Here is a 17,171-nt window from a genome sequence, read left to right on the forward strand (position 1 = left end):
ATTCAGTAGCCTCCGGGAGCTCTTCAGCAACCAGTCCAAGGTTTCAGTAGAATGAACCTATGAGTAACAAACATTTGTCCTTCAAATCCCAGACACACCATGGCATTTACCTCTCTTAGATCTGTGTGAGGAGAAGCTGGACCTGTGAGAAAGCTGGGATACACTGCTAGAACTCTTCCTCCTGATGGCAGTCTGCTGCTCGGGGAAGTGGACATGGATAGACTCCACCGATGCGGCAAGATTGACAGATTTCAAAGAGGCAGAAGAGTCTCTCCTGCCTCCTGTCAGAGAGAGCTCATCATCAGTATCCTCTTTGTTACTGGAGCTGTCTCCTTTCTCATCTTCATCCCACAATCCATGGCACTAGTAGAAAAGCAAGAAGAGAACATACCAAGCCTGTATTTCTGTCACAGTATTTATCACAGACATTGCTCAGCTCAGTGACGTGTTCACAAGGGAGAAGACAAATTCAGTGTGTTGGGATATCATAGAAACATTTAGGTTGCAAAGTTCTTTAAGATCATCAGTTCAACTGTTAACCCAGCACTGCCAAATCCACCACTAAACCACATCCCTCAGTGCCACATCTAAATGTCTTTTAAACCCTTCCAGGGATGGTGACTCAACCATTTCCCAGGCAGCCACTTCAAATGCTCAAGAACCCTTTAATGGAAGAAATTTTTCCTGATAACCCAATAAAAAGAATGACTTCTTTATATCACAAGTGATTCAAAAAATTAAAAGTAAAAATAAAATAAGAAACTACCTGAACCCAGATTACCTTTAAAATGGATCTGTGGAAGAACAAAGCAAGAAGCTGAACAAGATCATAGTGCACATAACCCTCTTTCTTCTCAATGCCAATAATATTGGGTGGATGGTAAGGTTTATCTTTTGTGTAATCCACGTGTTTATTCCAAGGAAAGAAGCCAAACTGGAAGAAGTATTTGATGACAATGGCCACCTGTTCGGAAACACAACACACTTGGGGTGTTTTATAAGCATGTCAGATATAATAGCCTCATGACAGTAAGAGGGATAAAATATTACCACTTTGTCAGTTTTATGAGAATGTAAACAAGCCTACTCATTGCTACAGAGGAATAACACTTCACATTTCTCCAGCAATAAAGTCAATCAAAATTCACCAACAGATGCTACTCAGTGGTACTTGAGATACCACAAGCAGTGAATTCTGTCTCTTGATTACAAAGCAACAGTTTGCAAATGAGTGAGAACTGCTTTACATGCCAGGAAGCATATTGCTCACTGCAATGAAGGAAATAACAAATAAAATCTTTCCATACCACAAAAACCACTGAAGACTTTAGAAAATACTTGTATTACTATGAAAGGCCAAATGCCCAGCCCAGATCCCAGAGATCAAAACCAGCGAAGGGACCATGCAAAGATCACACCTTCAGTTTTCTGTATTAGACACGGGCTTGCAAAACCGGCCGCATACCTCAGTGTAGACAATGGCTGTCATCCAGAAGCGTTTGCTTGGGCGAGGAACAGACAGCATGGCCCACAGGAAGATAAGGATGGGAAGCACCAGGGTTATCATGGAGGCAGAGATCATGTGGTTAAGGATGATCACAAAATAGCACACCATTTCTGACCGGGCCACCAGCGTGTTGTACAGGGCATAAATAAGGAGCAAGACTCGAGGCTGACCAACATAGAACTTCTCTGACTCCTCCAGCTCGTCATCATGAAACATCCTGCATGGAGCAGAGTACCACAAATGAACTCAACGTGAACTTCACAAGAGCTGCTTTTCAAATTGCCACTATTTTTCCTTTTGAAAAGTATTAAAACCTGCTGCTCAGTCAAATGGAAGAAAAAAAAGGGGGGGGGGGGGGGATTTGGTATTATAATCAAATAGCCTGACTGTAAGCTCAGAAAACAAGAATTTCAGGCAAAATAACTAGAAGCACTGTTCTGCTGTTTTCTTATCTACCCAGAAAGAGAATCAGCCTGGCCTAAGCACTTCTACAAACACAGCTTTCCTACAGCTCATGCAAATCAACATATCTTATGCGAATCACCCAATACTGGTGTGGGTTCACATCTGATTTATCAACACAAATAGGAATTTGGAGAAAAACAGAGGAACATCACAATACCGATGTTATGAATCATCCAAGGGGGCATAATATTAGGACACAAAAAATACCCATGAGCATTAGATGTGTGTCCAGTCTTCTATTTATATGACTCAAATAACTATAAATGGCAGCGAATTTCATACACATTCAGAGTCCTCTCTGCATTTCATAAAGTTTCCTGGGCTAAGGAGAGATCTTTCTGAAAAGCAAAAATTACTATGGAAAACCAGAAGACAAGACACTGCATCTGACAAAGTCAGATCTGTACACCCTCTCTCTCCAGGTGCAGGCAGGCTGAAAGGCAGTTCTGTGGTCTAAGATTTTCCCCCTGCATTTGGGAAAGCCCTCCCCAGCTGAGTCAGGCCAGAGAGCAGCTGAAGGTGTGCAGTGGCACCAGCCCCACCTCAATACTGGTTGTGCTACTGAGCACAGTGTCGGAGGGGCAAAGAAGGGAACATCCTCTCCCTTATGAAAGCACCTGGCAAGGTGGCATCTCTCCATAACACTCAGCTCCCACTGGCTTAAACAAAAACTGTCAAACGTCAGAGTTTCCCAGATTAAACCAAAATAATTAAAGGAGAAACATTTTCCCAGATAGCCCTGGAGAAAACTCATTCAAAATCACAGTTGCCTGAAGAAGAGATGCCCTCTCCACAAAGAATATTTAAGAAAGCCCTTGACCTCGGGACAATTGCAGCATGGAAATTCAGTGCTAATCAGAACAATTATATATGGCATCTAGGAAGAAAGCAGAGATTCCTTCCAAGATGAATTTGAGTCACTTCAGAAATCTCTAATTAAAACAATTTCACAGGAAATGAGCTTCTTCCCTTAAACCAAACTTAGCACAAGGTCTGTATCAGAATTTGTAGGCTAGTTCTGAGACAAAACAAAATAACAAAGTAATAACAAAATTTTACATTGTGATTAACAATTTTTCCTGGCTGAGGATTCTTACTTGTTCAGGAGTAGCTCACTAGCTGTTAACTCGTGCGTCAGTGGGGGCAGAATCGTGTCAAGTTTGTCTGTCCGACTGTCGTCCGGGCTCACCATCATGAGGCTCTTCCCAGCTGAGTCATCTGGGGAGCCAAAGGGAAGGTGCTCAAAGCTGACAGCTTTGCTATAGGAAGGTGGAGCTTCTGCATTGCTGTCCACTGTGGAGTACAATGGCACATCAGTATCAGGAGTATATGCAGCTCCTTCTGAATCCAGGCTATAATCTTCAACCTCCTCTTCCTCCAGCCTTGATGCAGAATGAGCTCCTTCTTCCTCATGCTCCCCTTCTACCTCCTCAATGGTTTCTGTGGTCCCCTGACGGGAATAGAGCATGGTGACCTGTGTGGGTTCACTGTTGGAGATGGATGAAGGGAGTCAGCTGAGTTTTACAAGACTCATGATCAAGCAAAATTTGTTAATTGTACCTTTATGCAGACAGCTGAGCAACCTCATTGCATTCCCAGGCCTTCAAAGTTCATATGATCTGGTAGAAAAGATATCATCCTGATATCCTCTTTCACAGATGGAACACCTGGGTCCATCTGGTCCCTGAATGACACCCCACTGAACTCAGAGTGATTCACCACCTTTTAATACCAGCAAGGGGCAAATCAATATTATCAACAAGAGAAACTACACTGCCTTTCTGAAAGTAGTTCAAACATTTCAGAACAGAGTCAACACTTGCTATTACATCTATTTAAGACATGCTCCATGGTGAAGGATAGGAAGCCATGGGATTCCTTCTAGACACAGTGCTTTTAACAACCACTGTATGAGTGTTGTATGCAACTGGAACATGAACGGAACATACACATATTAATTCTGATTCTTATAAAAGAACATGTAACTTGCTAGCATGGAGAAATACAAACCAAATTACAAAACTGTTCCAGTAACAGGGAATCTTGCTTACCTTTAGATTGCCCTATGTTCTTCAATAGAGTATTCCCTTTTATTTTACCTGCCTGCTTTACTTCTGTATGGACCTCTTTCTGGATTCAACCCTCTGATGCACTCTGATCAGTTCTTTGCTTGTTTCACCTTCCTTACTCTTGGATTTGCGTAGACTCATGGTGTGGTTTGGGTAGGAAAGTAACTTAAAGATCATCTAGTTCCAGCTCCCCTGCCATGGGCATCTCCCACTAGACTAGGTTGCTCAGAGCCTCATCCAACCTGATCTTGAATACTTCCAGGAATGCAACATCCACAACTTCTCTGGGCAACCTGTTCTAGTGTCTCACCACACTCAGAATGAAGAATTTCTTCCTAACATCTAATCTAAACTTGCCCTCTTTTAATGTAAAGCCATTTCCCCTTGTGCTATCACTTCATACCCTATAAAAAGTCCTTCTCCAGCTCTATTGTAGCCATGTTTTAAATACTGGAACCTTTTCCTTTCCAGAATGAACAGCTCTCTTAGCCTGTCTCCATAGGAGGGGTGCTCCAGCCCTCTGATTACATTTGTGGCCCTCCTTATCAAGTATTTTTTCCTCTCCCCTTGAACACCCCTCCTTCTCTTTTTAGTCTCATTCCACAGGTTAGACAACAGGCACCAACTCAGTGTCTTTGTTGGCTGCATATCCCTGTATCTCAAGAGACAAAAAACAAGATTTCACATAGCTCCTATGAAATTACTGGGGCCATATTTCCACAGAAACTATAATGTCTTAGAGAAAACTGGCATTGGCAAAGCCATCTGGCACATCTTCTGCCAAAGTTAAAAATTGCTTCCTTTTTTTTTTTTTCTTTTACACTGCTTCCAAACTTATTGTGGCTATGTCAGATCACATTATTTGTAGCAGAGCTTTAATTAGGCCATGTAACACTTATGATGATGTGTGTTTGGAAGATTCACAGTAGCACTCATCCTGGTTAAAATGTACAAAATCATAGAATCCCACAATTTCAAAACTGATTGACTCAAAAAAGTTGTCAAACACGTTCAAAACTGAAAAACAATGATTCAATATTAGATAAAATTTCAGATTTATAATATTTATTAAATGATTGAAACACTGCTTCCCAATGTCATGTAATTCCCTGGGTTTTACCTGCTAAAGAGTGAATGAACAGTTCTGAACAGTTTTCTCTTGCACTGGATGTTAATATTATTTGCAGTTTCTTTATAGCTATTTTCCCTTTCTTAATTCCAACACCTTACTGTAAATCAATGGTAAAGTAATCAAAACATATTTCAAAATCTTTCCTATGTGGAGTAAAATAAAAATTGGAAAACTGGCATAATGGTGCCTTAGTTTCTAAAATTACATATCTCAGTCCATATTTAAGAGAACTGATTAGCTGAGAAACTTAGCTTCTAGCTTCCAATTTAAGAACAAGCATCAACTCCGTAACTCTGAAAATAAGACACTATTTTAGTTGAATACGGACTTCTAGCCTGTTTTTGTACACCCAGCATAATGTTATGGAACAACTTTAAAAAGTACATGAACCGAGGATGAAAACAAAAACAAAAAACAGAACAAAAAGTGAAAGAGCAAACGAATCCTGGATTATGATCCTGACTTTGAATCTCAGAACCGTGCCACGACACAGGAGGGAGTAAAGCTTCCTGTAACCATGCGAACCACTCTGCACACCACGTGTCTGCAAACACAGACCCATGTACACTGCAGTCGGAATAATGGTATGGGTAAACAAAGAGTGAACAAAGCATGCATGAGTTAAGCACCTTGACACTATACTGCCACTGTCAGCTGATGAGGAGGACATATCCATGCTCTGCATTTTACGAAGCCTAGGTCGAGCGCGCTCACTTGTTTTAGGAACAGAGTCTGGTCCATCTAAATCATCAAGGGTTGACTGCCTTGAGAACAGCATGGTTGCTTCAGTGTAGCAGCTACAGCAGCGCAAACAGTTATAGAGACAGTGTTAAATACAAATGGTATTACGATACACATGGTTCAGTAAACAAGTATGCTCGCCATGCAGCTAGACACCGACACAGAGAAAAAAAGCTTCAGAGAGAAGATAAGGATTTGTTTAGAGTTACCATGGAAACACATTTCTGTGCACAGGTTAGTCACAGTCAATTTCATTCAGGGGCTATAGAAAGGGCTATTCACTATTCAAGCAGAAATGGAACCAACATAGTGCTCTACATGCTTTCCAGGGGAAGAGACTTATGTATGTGAGCAGGTTTTATTTTGTTTGTTTACCCCTGAAAGTTCCAGATTCCAGGAGGATGTTTTCGGAAGGGACCTCCTCTGTACAAATTCTGTTTTATTACTGACACATTGTTCTGAACCTTTTTAGACAGGTACAAGCCAATTTCCTAAAAGAGCCCTTAAAACTGAGTAAGCTCATATTCCACAAATAGAAAAATAGCTGTCAGACATTGGCTAATCTTCTTTCCAACCAAAGAGCCAAATCGGATACGTTACTTAGCCAGTAAACGCATGCCAAATATAACCTGCTCTGCATGGGATGGCTTTTATTTTGATACTTGCTAGGAAGCCCTGATGATTCTTTCCAGAAGATTTCATTTGTTTCAATCACCGCTTAAAACTATTTCAAAATTGGTAACATGCACATCTTGAAATAAAGAACAGATATAATAAACCCTTATCTCCTTTCACTTATCAAATACAAGAGGACACCAGAGATATACACAATACATTAAGCATTCATGTGTAACTGGAGAAAAGAACTGGATGAGTTATGAGAAAGAAAGTACATAATTAAATACAAGCATTTAACAGAGCAACAGGGAAGAAGCAAATACATTAATGACATATGGTACGTAAAAAGATTATTTCTCCTGTAAAACTCTTTGACAAACACAGATGTCAATGAAATTAGTTGAGTGGACTGGTGTTTTAACACATGCAGTGACCTGCCTGAGTCTCTCAGATAAAATGAAAGAAGAAAAGACCTCAAAATTCAGGAATTACACTCTACTTTTCTTCTTTTGACTCCATTTGTATTACACCTGAGCAGTGGCAGCCAGGGATTTGCTTCTTTGGCAAGCATAATGTTTGTCCAGGGCCACAGACAACTGGGTAAGAGGTCAGAAAGGAAGAGCAATGGCGTTTTCCACGTTCCTTTGGTCTTGCTAGCTTGAAGTGAGGAAAAAATCTGCTGGCATGAAGTTACAGTCTACAACTATTGCGTTTCGGAAAATGGGGAGGAAAGAGCAAAATATGGGGAGAGAAGAAGCAGTTATTCTTAGGCCTACCCTCACTGATGATCTTTTTTGACAGAAGGGCTTTCTTTTGACTGAGGCTAAAAGCATACCTTGGCCTTTGAACAGAAGAAAAGAATCACCAAGATACCAAAGGTATTGTGAAATATTTTCCTTAAGAACAGCCTCAATGTCAGGGGTACCTCTGTCCCGCCATTTCACTTGGCCAAAACCCCTTAGAAGCCACTTCATTACTTCTGTGTGTGCTCAGAGGCACACAAGGCCCTGCAGACAAAACCTGGAGGGCTGTCTGCATGGTGTATGGTTTATGATAGGGGCCCAGGAGGTCTGCCCTGGAGGTGTGATTCAGCAGCATAGGAGCTCAGTTGAAGCTTGGTGTTACTATCCTGAGGGGCTGTTGAGGAAGGAGGTTTCCCTCCGCACATGCAAACATGGGATATAGCCAGGCTGTTGGTGCTAAAATATGGGAAGATGGCAGCAGGGAGACAATACAGCTCTGCAGATGACCTTTCTGTCTGTGTGCTACGACGTTTTATACAGGTGTCATTTTAGATCTCAAGGACTGAGTTTAGTCTTTTGAAGGGCAACACCTAATAATGTGCTGAAGGACTTTAAATGCAGACATATGCAGTTCAAAGGGGACTGTCTAAGGGATTTAAGCACAGCAGCTGTTTATGTTCACATGCCCATTCATATATTTTCAATGGAAGAGGCATATGCCAGCTGCCCTCCCAAACATGCCAGCTCTGACTTCTCTCACAGAAAAATCAAAGGAAAAGCATCTATTAATCTCAATAGATAAAAATATATTTGTCCAGAGGAGTGCCTGCAACATTTGGTTTAAAGCTGTTTTAAATAAAGAATGAATCATCAGAGTAATTACTGAATGAGCAGCTGCACTGTATCCTTGAATATCAGGAGATGTGTGTGAGTTGTCACCTGCAGCATAGTCTGTGCATTCTTTATGTGCTTTAGGACCATGCTTACAAACGTGGAGGATATAAGAACACCAATGAAGTGGAGAGATTCACACCAAGCAAAGCTGATGTTGACTTGAGTCATTGCCTATCACTTAAATTTGATCCAAACATATCTTCCTAAGTGATTTTTTGAATTTGTGTTGGAGACCTTGAAAGCATTAGCTTCTTAAAATCATTCAATGACTATGTATTTTAAGCTCATTAAAAGCCCCAAGTTCAAACATTTTATATAAAGTTGATCAGTTATCCATTTTAAATAGGCATATATATATAGCAGAGATGTTTTTATCCTCAGCGAGTAGGAAATTTTTACGTTTATAACTTCCTTTTTGCTAAAAACTATTACCCTTCATAAAAAGTTTTTCAGTTTAGTGGGTGAATTACATTTTTTTCTGTCCATGGGCTAATTAATGACTGGCTTTGTCTGTTTATTATCTGTATTACTACATTCCCCAGGCCTCCAGGAAGAAAATCCCAATCAATCCCTAACAATCACAGGCCTAAATTGGACTTTGATCCAGCCTAAACAGGGGTTCTCCTTCCATTCTTCCTTCCAAAATTACCTTTCCAGTACTCCCTGCCTCAAGCCCTAGCTTCTCTTCTAGTGAGGGAAGCACAGATGAAATGTGGTGCTCTTAAACGCCCTGAAAGGGATTCCCTCCTTCAACTCCTGTAAAAGTCTACACAAAGGTAGAGTGAGGAACTGAAAATGTTATTTGTGATGGGCAAAAATGAATACAAACTGAACTGGATACAAAATCTTAGATAACCTGAAATCTGACTTAGTACCTGTGTGTAATAGCAGAAAGGCAGTCAGCTCATTTTAGTAAGTTCTCAATCATCTTACTGAAATTCAGAAGTTCTTAACCTAATAAACAGGCCATCAGTCAAATGGAAACAAACTGCAGCAAATGCTCTCCCATGCTAGATCCCAATCCCTTCTGGGGGTATTTTGGGAGTATTTGTATTTTTGCACAAAGAGAAACCAAATACCCTATGACTACCACATAGTTTCTACTGTGTAGAGAAATGACTGAGAATAAAAAAATCACAAAGGACACTACACTAGTCCTTTCGGAGCTTTATCCAGGCTAAGAACAGCATCTCTTGATTAGACTTATGAGGGTCAGCCTTGAACTTCACAAGAAATTTACAGTTCCTGCAGCTGATCAGGAGGGTTTTTCTCTTTGGCTATCCAGTGTTTACCTATAGCAATTCCTATCCTGAGCACTGAGGATTATGACTTATTATAATGGAATAGCTTTTGTGCTTCAGCATTCCTGTGCACTTGTTCACCTTACTCAGGGACCTAATGTCCACTAGAGAATTTTGTCACTACAGAATTTTTAGTAGTGCAACCAAGGATAACCAGAATAGAAAACTTCTGCCCCTTCCCAAAAGTTTTTCATCGCAACCCAAGATCCACAATCAGAGGGACGCTTTACATTTCCTTTTCTAAAAAAATACAAAGGCACTTGGTAATCCCTTGAAGAGATATGCAAGAGTGCCCCAATAGACAGATGGCATTATCATTCAATCAACAGACTTATTATTGCTTCCTCTATTATTATAGCAGATGTCCACAATTTGTAATATTTGATTGCTCATTACCAGAAAGAGAATTTGAGATTAGAGAAATCAGTCATAACTCTGCCTTTGCTATTCCTTTGTTTATAAACCCCGTGACATCTTTGAAGGAAATGGAGATGGCAGAAACCCCTGTGAAAGATGTAACTTCTTCTGTTGCTAAGCATCACCACAGAATCACTGAATTCTCTGAGTTTGAAAAGAGATTTTAAATTTGTAACTGTGCTTAAATCAGGGTGAAAAACGGGTGGTTATTCTGAAAAAAAAAAACAAACAACAAAACACAAGTTGAGGTCAACATTGGATACCATCTCACTGAAGAGGCAGAATCTATACATTAAATTACAAGACTTGTTTTCTTTTTTATAATTAATTTTGGAATTGGCTTCCTTTTGTTTATGGTCGTAGCTCCTGCTAATGATTGTATAGTAATTATAAATTCTATCTGTAGTAAACAGGGTGACCAAAAGCAATTTAATGGAAGCAGGACTGATATAACTATTCATTCTTTAGGTGAGACTGAACTTTGTGGAGTTAAAATCTGCCCTGCAGGTATCAAAGTGGGTCCAAGTGAGCTGGCAACAGAATTTGACTTTATATTTTTCTCACATCATCTGACCCCTGTAAAACTTTGAGACAAAAACCAAAGGTGTTGCTCAGTTGGGCAACAAGCCACTGTGAAAGATTTGCTCAGATCTGGTGGTTTTACTGGAGTGAACCTCTCAAAGGCCAGTGCTCACTGAAGAGCAATTTGTGGATATTTTGTTGAAGCATAATACTTGTTATTTTCAGCCTGCTGACATCTACCCATATGTCATTAGTAAAAGCTATGCATAATTTACTGTACACAGAAGTTTCTGAGTTTGCTGGGAGTATCAAACACAATGTGATACTGCCACAGTTCACAGAAGAACAGGACACAGCAGGAGGCCAGGGGTTATGAAACAGCTGGATTTCCAAAGCCCTGCCTTCTCCCCCTCATGTTACACAAATTCTGCAGTATCTTAAAAGTAAGAACTCCAGGGACATGGTGGGACAGACTGCCTCTGTAAGAGAAGGAAGTGGATGTGTGTGCCTCTGTGTGCATGAAGCAGCAGGAGCAGGCAGTAATTTTGGCAAGGGACTTGATGGCATCCGTTTTCAGAAAAGAATGAGGAAGGTGGTTTTCCTGAACTAGTTTGGGTATTTGATTAACAAACATGTAGCTCTGCAGGACTGTAATCATGGCAGCCTTGGGAAACCAGGCTCTTCAGATGGTTTTTGCCCTGTGGGTATGAGAGGGGATTTTGTTCTTTCAAATGCAGAATCTCTTTCAATGCAAAGCCTTTTCTGATTTGTGGACAACAATTCATTTTACAAAGACAAAACATTTTTCTATATTTATTTTCTATATTTATGAACCCTCCCCAAATTGCACGTCTGAAATCCTAAACCATTATCACAGACGCATCCTCAGCACCTATTACATTCCGTGTCTTTTCACAAGGAGCAGAATGTCAATGCCAGTGACTTCTAATTCCTGGGGAAACTAAAAGCAGTGGGGTAGTCATGCAGTGGAAAAGAAGTTAAGCCAACAAGTGAGTCCATCACTATAAAGGAATAGTAACATATAGTAATTTTCACTATTAAGATGGCATGGACAAATCAAAAAGAATTCATCACTGATTGGAAAGTTCATCAATACTTAGACAGTATCTATTATTACACCTACTGCATGATCCCTCTGTCTTTCACAGAATAAAATTAAATCAATACCTGGAGATGCTGTCATGAGATGCTGCTGAATCTAAACTATCCATTCTTTCAGAGACTTGCAAACCAGAAGCTTGACCGGGATTTTTATCAATAGAGTCTAGTCCTGACTCCTCGGAAAGTTTCATCATATGGTTCTGGTAATACAAATGGATGCTCTCCCGTGTCGGAACATTTCCCTGTGGAAGAGAGTAGAGGTAGACATACACTGCCAGGGGGAGGTGTATTCTTTGGGAAGCAGCTTCTTCTGTCATTTGGCAAGTAACAGACTGTGCGAACACCTTCCTAGTAAACATCGATCTCCCACCTTTTCAGAATGCGAGTCAGATTTTGACTTAATCTACCACAGCCCAAAGTGTTTGATTTTCAAGCAAAACTGGAGCAACCCACGTGGTTTCAGGCTGTATGTAGCCACCACAACTCTGCTGGATGGACTGCAGGTCCTTCAGCATGGGAATGAGGAGTGGACTACACCCATGACTCAATCTGCGCTCCAGCAACTTTTGATGGCTCTCTTTTAGATACCTTTACTGACTCTAGAAACAATTATTAGTGGCCAGTAGCAGAATGTTTAAACAGAAAAAAACCCGCAAGAAACAGTTCATGTACAAACTGATCTAGATTTTAATTAGTGTCCCAAAATAAAAATTTATTCATGACTTATGGACACAGATGGAAAACCATGGAAAAATACACCTTTACTCTTTCTCTGTGACTTCACAATCAAGCAAGTTCATGAAAGGATAGTTTTATTAACTGTCAGACCAGATCTGGGCACAGAATCAAGTCTTTCTGGCTATGATATTGTAATCAGAATTTTAAAGGTGTATCAAAGGAATAAAACTGAGAATTTTCTGTTCTTAGGCAGAAACACATCCAACTCATTTCACTAGTGCATTGACTTCAGATGATACACTGAGAGGGAAGATTGCTATTCTTGAACAGTAATTTTTCTAACTTATAAAGAAGCCTTATGCAAAGACTTTTTCCAGCAAAGATAATAAAAGCAGCCTAAAATATTGCCTGCATTTCCTTTACTAATTTTAATAGTTTCTAGTACTTCAACACTGATCCTCTACAGTGTCCCAAAATGACAATACTCAAAATCTGATGTTTTGTGGGGAAAAAAAAATAAAAAAAAATCTTAAGAACAAAATTTTGACACTCAGGCTTTTAATTAGTTATGTTTGTGTACAAGCTGTGTTGCTTCTGCAGTAGCAAATGTTGGTGCCATTATGACGTCCTGACTCTGAAATGATGGCACAAGTTACATTCTAGCTCCCCTGCAGGCCTGGCATAAAGTATAAGAGTTGTATCATCTACTTGCATTTGGAAAATCTAAATGCATTTCTCGTTAAACTAACATCATTAATCTCTGCTAATAATGGGTTTTGCTAATATACAGCTAGCTTGTGAAGGACCACATAGCTCCATTCCCACTGAAGAAATGCATGCCTGTATGTTGTCAGTCATTTCCAGTGCAAGTTGATCTACAAGAAGAGTGAAATATGCAGACTGAGGTAGTTTTTGAGCTGTTTAAAATGCCAGCCTTTCCCTACCGTCTTGAACCTCTTGTGTACCTTCAGAACCACACTATACTACAGAAGTGTTTCAGCCCAAACCTCACATCAACCTCTCAAAGAAATATATTTTCCCTGACTTTTTTTGTGTCCAGGTAAGAAATCAAATAATTGATTATTTAAGGATTAATAAACCAGCAAGCAGTAAGAAAGTCCAGACTTATTTTTAAAATGCACGTGTATGTGAGATTTTATTAATTTTCCCCCCTCACTGCCCTGATCTGAAAAGACAGCCTTTTGTTTTTCACCAATCTGGAAATGGCATTAGCAGACAGAGAAGACTGAAGGCGTTACCTTCTTAATCTCCCTGGTGAGCATACAGCGCTCGATCCTGAGCACAGTGGAGATATCGATGTGCTCTCTGGAGATGGAGTTAAGCCAGGCTGTGAAACTGTCCAGCGTTGCCAAGAAAAGGACCCAAGTAAACTTCAAGATATTAAATATCCTCTTGATGATGTTATCTAAGGGAGAGCAAAAGAAACAGAGAGTTAATGAACACAAATATCTTTTATTTTACTTCTGCCTGGAGTTAGATTAATTTTTCTTTTATTGCCTAATAATAATAATCCAGGCTGAGAAACCCTGTCACACTGTAGAATCTTTGAAGATGGCTGGAGGCCTTTTGGCTGTCCTGGACCATTTCCTGACTGTATGCCTAGGCTTATCATCTGGAATCCCTTTTCCACCCTGGAAGTCCTTGGTCCTGGAACCATTAGTCAGATAAAGAGTTCCTGATTTTAGAGGGACACTGTATGCACAGGTCTGTGAAATGAAACCCAAGGATTTCGGTGTCTCCTGAGAGAATTAAACATCCCCATATCCTGTGATCTGAACAATTGCTCAATCAGTGTGTTGAACTGAACTTCTTCAGTGTCTAATTACTTGTGTTTCTCTCTGCACAAATTTTGCCTTTTGTGCTTGAACCTTGCTAAGCTGAATTTTAAAGTCTAAACTATCCAGTCTTTGAATCTGACCTCACATCACTTTGAATCACACTTCTCTGTATTTACTGTTTTTAAAGCCTCTGTTTATCTAAGTAGGCTGCACTGTGCCATCAATGATCTCAGATCAACAAGCACAACTAGAACAAATAATAATCTGTGAAACTTTATCCTTGCACCATTTTGGCAAAACAGTACACTTTCCCATGAATAAAGCTTATGGGTGTATATCAACAACAGTAGCTTTATTTTGCTCAATACATCTGTCTCAAGTTTATTTCTCATTTCAGTAGTTCATTTGGCATTAATAATGGTATTCCTCACCCAAAAAGCAGCACTTTCAACTTATTTTTTATCCACTCATAAACATAAACACCACACTAGAGTTCTCATATAGTATTGCAAGTGTCCAAGGCCCAGCTGGATGGGGCTCTGAACAATCTGGTCTAGCTGTCCCTGCCCATGGCAGGAGGGTTGGAACAAGATGATCTTCAAGATCCCTTCCAACACAAGCCATTCTATGATTCCATGAATCTATGAAATGGAGGAAAAAAAATTCTTTCCAACAGCCAGTTCCAGAGCTAGTTGTCCCTGCTAAGTTCCAAAGCCCAGAGCACTAGGTGTAAAGACAAATTTTTGATTAAGCAGCCTAAGAAATAATAGAATACTGCCAATAATCTGCCGTGCATGATGCCCTCAACAACCTCACTTCTTAGCTGTACCACAAGATGGCATGCAAAACTCTGCAGAATGAGTGCCCAGCTTCTTACAAAGACTGCAAAAGGAAAGCTATAATAAAGTAAAAGATTTCCCTGTACAGGAAGAGTTGTTGCATGCACATTTATGGGAAAAAATCATTAGTGGCACTTTCCTGGAAAGTGGGTGCTGAGGTAGCAGTATATTCTATTTACCTGAGTAATGCCACGGAACTGGTCTGCTAGCACTGAGCATAGAGCATTTAGCACCCTTCACTTGGTCATATAATTATTTCAATATTTGCTCTTTTTTTCTGTCCTTTTCTATGTCATTTAGAATTGGAGATAATTTTACGAGCTATCCTCTTAATTTTATTCATTCAATGTGCAGATCTTGAAGGTGAGGAAATCCTGCCATTAAAAACTAAATGTAAAGCTGTTTCTACTTCAAAGACAATCCATTACCTTTGAGTTCCAGACAGTATTATGAGTAGGTGCAAAGAGAACAGCACACATACACAGAAATATATAGCATATATTCTTTTTTAACCCACACTCTTCCTCTCCAGCATGTAACTTCTGCTATTGACTTCAGTTCTGCTATTGACTTCAGGAGAAGTCACTGCTCTCAGGTTAAAATTATTTTTATTATTGACCACCACTGGCCTGGCGTAGTCTCACCATGGTGCCAAGTACTTCCAATCTAATCTAAAAGGTCATTTTCTCCCTGGGATGAAGGTGTCTTAGCATACATTTTTAATGACACTGTAGCTGTTCTGGCACTTTTGCTGTTTTTCAAAAATTTAAAAAAATAGTCTTTTGGGGATCAATTGCATCTCAACATTTTCAAAAAGGGAAACACTTACTTTGTGCAGAGAAAGTTTCTCTCTGCCTGAGAGTGTGAGATAGGATCCAATCTAAGGTTACTAATGATCCAATGATTTATTACTAATTACTGGCTAATTTTTCTAAGCATCTTCTAGGAATGTTCTTCTAGGAACAGCCAAAGTATTTCAACAAAAATACAAAGCACTTTTAATTTATTATATCCAATATAAATGAATTATAAAGCTCCATTTTTTTTCCTCTAACTCCTGTGTAGCACCAACAGTACAACCCTAGAGATGCATTTGTGTGATTCATTTCAGTGTTTTAAGACAGACAACTGCATTGCCAGTAAGTAACAAATAAAAAACCCACCAACCCTCTCTCCTCTCCCTCATTTTCATAGCAATGCAACTCATTTATCTGAGTGAGATAGAAATGATATCTCCCACATCCTTTTAACCTCTTCAACCCTGTAAGTCACTCAGGGACACAATTTTATATATAGAAAAAAAAAATAGCTTTTGATGATAAAGTCTCACTCAAGGTAAGCCATAATGAAGACTGACTTAAGAGGAGAGTCGGTTTCCTTCTTTTACTCCAGTTAGAAACAAGGAACCCAGCTTGGATTTATGATTTATTACATTTCTTGGTAGGAAACCTTTGAATGTGGCAAGATCCTGAAAACTGCTGGTATTTCTTCTGTTGTACAGAATTGTCCTAATTCTGATTTTGAATGAGAACATGTAAGATCAGGAACATAGAATCTTTTTAGAGGTGATTGCTGTGCTTTGCTGAATGGATAAGTACCAAGAAAAGCATTATACTAACCTTGCTAAAACACACTCAAAATCAGTGGAGTTTTTAACACAGGGCTGTGTACAATCAGTTCTGGAATCTTAGCTTAAGTTGTTCTATAAGTAAAAGACACAGCAGTGATCAAGTCTGAGCTGGCAGGTGTATTTACTAAGGTATTTACAGAGTGAGGGGAATAGATAATAGTCCAGAAATAGAAGTTCCTGTGCTCAAGGCTTTTAAATCTTGCAGTAGAAAATCTGATAGTAATTAGGAAACTCTTACTGCATCAGTCAGAGTGGATCACTGCAATTCTGTCTCTGGGACAGGCCACTGGTCACAACTGCATTTTAATAGCAGAGAAACTCTCTGCCTTCATACCTGGCCCATCAGATTTCTTTTTGACAGGTTCCTCTTCGCTGTCCTCACAGTCCGCATCATTGCCGCCTCCTGCAAACAATGAGCAGACCAGTGCGGGTTACACCTACAGAAGTGCTGCTGTAAATGCCATTCAAGCTAGAAAATGCTAGTTACTAAGCAGTAGCGACTGGTTCCTCACCTACCACCATAACAGAAAGCACATTTCCATTTCCAAAGCACTCAAGTGAAGGGACAACCCTGTCAGTAAAGGTGTTCATGGACGACCATCCCTCTCTTGTGATTTGCAGTGATGTTTTCTCACGAGATAGGCTGCTGAGTGAGATCATCTGTTGGTGTAAGCCCAGACGCTTTCTCAGTCAC

At 39.8% G+C, this 17,171-nt stretch overlaps 1 protein-coding gene across 2 annotated transcripts in view; it reads right to left on the reverse strand.

The window, feature by feature from the left end:
* The window catches only part of PIEZO2 (piezo type mechanosensitive ion channel component 2), a 291,112-nt gene that overhangs the window by 17,992 nt on the left and 255,949 nt on the right, over positions 1-17,171 (reverse strand). The window contains exons 36-43 of one of the 2 annotated variants that reach the window (XM_058422237.1): positions 16,812-16,880; positions 13,469-13,635; positions 11,598-11,773; positions 5,803-5,970; positions 3,070-3,459; positions 1,466-1,724; positions 782-964; positions 111-363 (exon numbers count right to left, since the gene is read on the reverse strand). In XM_058422237.1, coding sequence (XP_058278220.1) covers positions 111-363; positions 782-964; positions 1,466-1,724; positions 3,070-3,459; positions 5,803-5,970; positions 11,598-11,773; positions 13,469-13,635; positions 16,812-16,880 — 1,665 coding nt within the window. The remainder of the gene's footprint in view (positions 1-110; positions 364-781; positions 965-1,465; positions 1,725-3,069; positions 3,460-5,802; positions 5,971-11,597; positions 11,774-13,468; positions 13,636-16,811; positions 16,881-17,171) is intronic. The other variant, XM_040076457.2, reaches the window with a different exon arrangement.

The sequence above is a fragment of the Hirundo rustica genome, chromosome 1 (assembly GCF_015227805.2).
Source record: "Hirundo rustica isolate bHirRus1 chromosome 1, bHirRus1.pri.v3, whole genome shotgun sequence".
Lineage (NCBI taxonomy): Eukaryota > Metazoa > Chordata > Aves > Passeriformes > Hirundinidae > Hirundo > Hirundo rustica.